We start from the raw sequence: 3,958 nt of genomic DNA, 5'->3' as shown, positions 1-3,958 counted from the left end.
CCACTGTATGATTAAAGAGTAGCCACTTCAGTTATTGGGTGCTACCGATTACCATCTATTTCTTTGGTCCACAATTTAAAAATTAGGGATGACTGCCTGAATCATAGGGGTCTATGAAATTGTGTTAGGAAGGGCATGGCTACCATGAGAGTAATGCCTCCTAATCTGCAGAGATATTTCCAGTCCTTTCCTGATCCTTGAACTCTGCCTAATGGATTGCCTAATTTTCCACTGCATTGAATCAGTGATGTAGTTCATAAATGAAAATTTCACAGTTGTCTTGCTGGTCCTTACCTAGTTGTTTGACAGTTTCAAGGGTTGAACCTTCTAAGCCCAAGTCAAGACAATGCACAGCCTGATTCTGAGTCTATCATTAAAGGCAGTAATATGCTGAAACATTTTAGGAACTGAGCCGTATCCTTTCTTGCTGTCTGTGGATATACTTGGCCTTACTCACAGGGCCCTACAGGAGACAGACCAATGTTCTGTTGAAACGTGTATGTTTTATACACAAAATTGTTTTCACTATGGTTATAAATCATTGTTTATCAAATTATTATTGTATTAACATAAAATGCTTCTGTATTAGTATTAGTTCAAGCATTTACAATGACCATGTCAGCTGACATCAATGGCATATCGAATTCAGTAATATAAAATATCATATTCATAGATAATCAAATATAAGAATAGTCAAAAAGGGATTTGAGGCATAATATATGATTTGGTGGTTTTAACCAATTATAACTCAATTTTCTATAGACTGATTTTATGACAATAAAACTTTCCTTGTAGAATGTACTGATCAAGAAAGAAGACTGCAACTTGACTGCTGTTGTAGGAGATTTTGGTTTAGCTGAAAGAATACCAGATTATGAGGGGTATATCTTTTAATTTATTTTCCTGAAATATATAGATTTTCTTTTATAATAAGATTTATATAATATATACTTCTTATAAGCTTATGTTTTTATTCTATGTAGTGAATTTGCTTATAATTTTTATATCATTATCTCAGTGTATTTTTCTTCCTTGTTTACTTTTTTTCTTTGTGTGTACTATATTATATATACCAACATTAACAAAGTAATTTCCTTTTTTTTCACTTAACATATTGTGTTAAGTTAAAAAGCCCTTTACTATAATGTAAAAACATAAATTCCTGTCAAAATCCAATTAGATTAGGTTTGTTTTAGTGCAAAGCTACATAATAGGCTATCTGTGGATTTTAGTGTTGTAAGTTCATAACTTACTGCTGACCCAATTGGGGAAAAAAATCTAATTAGAAGAAAAGTATTTGGCAGTAGAGGCACAATTTTGAAAGTTCTTATCATTTAGTTTCAATAAAAGGTAATTGATTTACAGAATTTTCTCCATTAATTTTTGAATGTTAGGCAGTTAAACATCTCTCATGAAGTAACTAATATTAAAAAGTTTATCTTATTAGTTACATATAAAGTCCACAAATTTCATTTTAATTTAAAATTTACAGTGTACAAAATGCACACAATTACCCAAGATCTTATAAAATTGTATGGATAAAATGTTTATTCATCAGAGGATTATTATCCCCCCTCTTCATTAACAGACATTTAATTTGTATGTGGTTTTGAGTCCTTTTACTTCACAGATTCACTTTTAAATTTCTCGTCTGATGAAAAAGAAAAGAAACCTTTAAAATATGTATACAGATATTTAATTTATTGTAGATGCAGAGTAACTACTAATTAATCTGATAATACATATTGGTTTCAAAAGTTACAAGTGTAAGCTCTCTTTCCTGATGAATCAGGGTATTGGGCAAAAGTCTACGCTAGCACTAAATGTAGTAGATATAGAGTGGTTGACGTATTATTACTTTCTTCTTTACTTTCACTCATAAGTTCTTATAATTATATAGTTTAAAATTTTGTAGTGGTCCTTTCATATAGTATTTTATTTTTATCTGGAATGTTCAAGTACTATTTGTTCAACGACTTTGAACTTTTTCCCCCTTTTTTTTGTTGAATGTAACTTAACATTTTCCATTGAACTGGTTTAAGATGCTATAATATTCATTTTAATGTTTCATATACCTTGTTTGTTGAAACATTTGTGTTTCTTCAAGGTAGTGCAATGCAATAATAAATTTCAATATTGAAAATGTTACATTACATGAATATTTTACTTTTGATGCTAATAAAATAACATGTAATTTTGGTCTACCAAATAATATTTTTTTTTGCAGTTTAATTGTTCGATTTTAGTTATTGCATGGATTTAGTTTTTTATGAACATTAATGTAAACTTATATTTCATGTCTGCTGATTTTAGCTTGAGATTTAAAATGAACACAAATTATAAAACATGTCATCAGTTGTTTTGTTTCATTCAGTGATCAGGCTCACAGGCTTCCAGTTGTTGGTTCTCCCTATTGGATGGCACCAGAATGTTTGAAAGGAGAATGGTATAATGAAAAGGTAAGATTTATTAAATAAAAAAATACTAAAATATAAGATTGTTTGAAAAACTCTCATAGTCAGCTGAACCATTTGTCTACAAAACTACTACAAATAAGCTGTACTAAAAAAGATACATTTTACTTTATGCAGGGGGTTAAAAAGTGGATATAAGATATTGCAAGTTTTTTTTATAGAATTATTCCAACATGTATAGGTATTTTTTGAATATGGAGCTCTCATGTTCATCACATGCTGCCTCCCAGTGGCACAGCGGTATGTCTGCACAGATAGCCCTTTGTGTAGCTTTGTGCTTAATAACAAACAACAACATGATCACATGTCCTAGATTAATTTTTAATCATACTGCCACAATACAAGATAATGATTTTAGCCATTATACTTTTACATACAGTTGAAAATTTGATGTGGACTAAAAATTTTACTTCAGTACTTTACAATAAAAATTATTAAGATGTAATAGTGAAAATTTGTAAATAAATAAAAATTATACCCATTGTAGTAATATGTTACTGTACAAAGAAATTAGCCTTCTGGTGAGTCAGTTGCATGTTTACAGACTTAAAATGCTTAAATCTGGGTTTTGATTTCCCTGCAGTGGACAGGGTGTGGCTTTGAGCTAAAACAAAACAAAGAAATTAACGTTTTACCTGAATAAGAATAAACATATTTTTTAGAATGTGCTTTATTAATACATCAAAGAACAAGACGAATTGCAATGATTTATATGGTGTCAAGTTAGGTTACCTGTATAAATGTAATAATCACTGGACTGGAAGTTTCAATTATGCCACCAGTACCATGTACAAAGATTAATAAAAAAAAATTTAATTCTTTCGAATATTCTCCAAATGAATGTTAAAGCAGTAACAGTTGTTTTGATTGCACAAAGTTGTAACAGTGTTATAATGCATATGGCAGTTTATAATACTCAAGTAACATTTTAAATCTAAGATTATTTAGTACTATTTAACTGAAATGATGTATGGATTCAACTGAAATCATTGACTTCAGCCAAAATCTGTAGTTTTAAAACATGAACACTATGTTAGTGTTTTACAATTAAAGAAAAAATGTGACATAAATGTTGAAGAAATTTTACATGACATGTAAACCTTTCAGTCTGACTTACTTTTCCAAAGAGAAGTCTCTAATTTTCCAGTAATTCCCTTATCCATCAAGAAACAATGTAATTGTAAGAATCTATACTTTTATAAGTTTTACTCTCCCTGTGTGTTATGCAAGTAGTACCCAGTACAAGGTAGTTCACAATGTTCTTTTGTTAGCCAGTCTGCAAGTAGTACCCATTACAAGGTAGTTCACAATGTTCTTTTGTTAGCCAGTCTGCAAGTAGTACCCAGTACAAGGTAGTTCACAATGTTCTTTTGTTAGCCAGTCTGCAAGTAGTACCCAGTACAAGGTAGTTCACAATGTTCTTTTGTTAGCCAGTCTGCAAGTAGTACCCAGTACAAGGTAGTTCACAATGTTCTTTTGTTAGC

General features: G+C 30.3%; 1 protein-coding gene across 3 annotated transcripts in view; it reads left to right on the top strand.

Annotated features, from left to right (window-relative positions):
• LOC106463725 (dual specificity testis-specific protein kinase 2-like) overlaps window positions 1–3,958 on the top strand; it is an 85,516-nt gene that overhangs the window by 70,219 nt on the left and 11,339 nt on the right. For all 3 annotated transcript variants that reach the window (XM_013923788.2, XM_013923789.2, XM_013923790.2), the window contains 2 exons: window positions 796–881; window positions 2,375–2,459. In XM_013923788.2, the coding sequence (XP_013779242.1) occupies window positions 796–881; window positions 2,375–2,459 (171 nt within the window). The remainder of the gene's footprint in view (window positions 1–795; window positions 882–2,374; window positions 2,460–3,958) is intronic.

The sequence above is a fragment of the Limulus polyphemus genome, unplaced genomic scaffold, assembly GCF_000517525.1.
Source record: "Limulus polyphemus unplaced genomic scaffold, Limulus_polyphemus-2.1.2 Scaffold1471, whole genome shotgun sequence".
Taxonomy (NCBI): Eukaryota; Metazoa; Arthropoda; class Merostomata; order Xiphosura; family Limulidae; genus Limulus; species Limulus polyphemus.
Note: the sequence above shows the minus strand (reverse complement) of the source record. Positions and strands in the feature narration are given on the sequence as shown.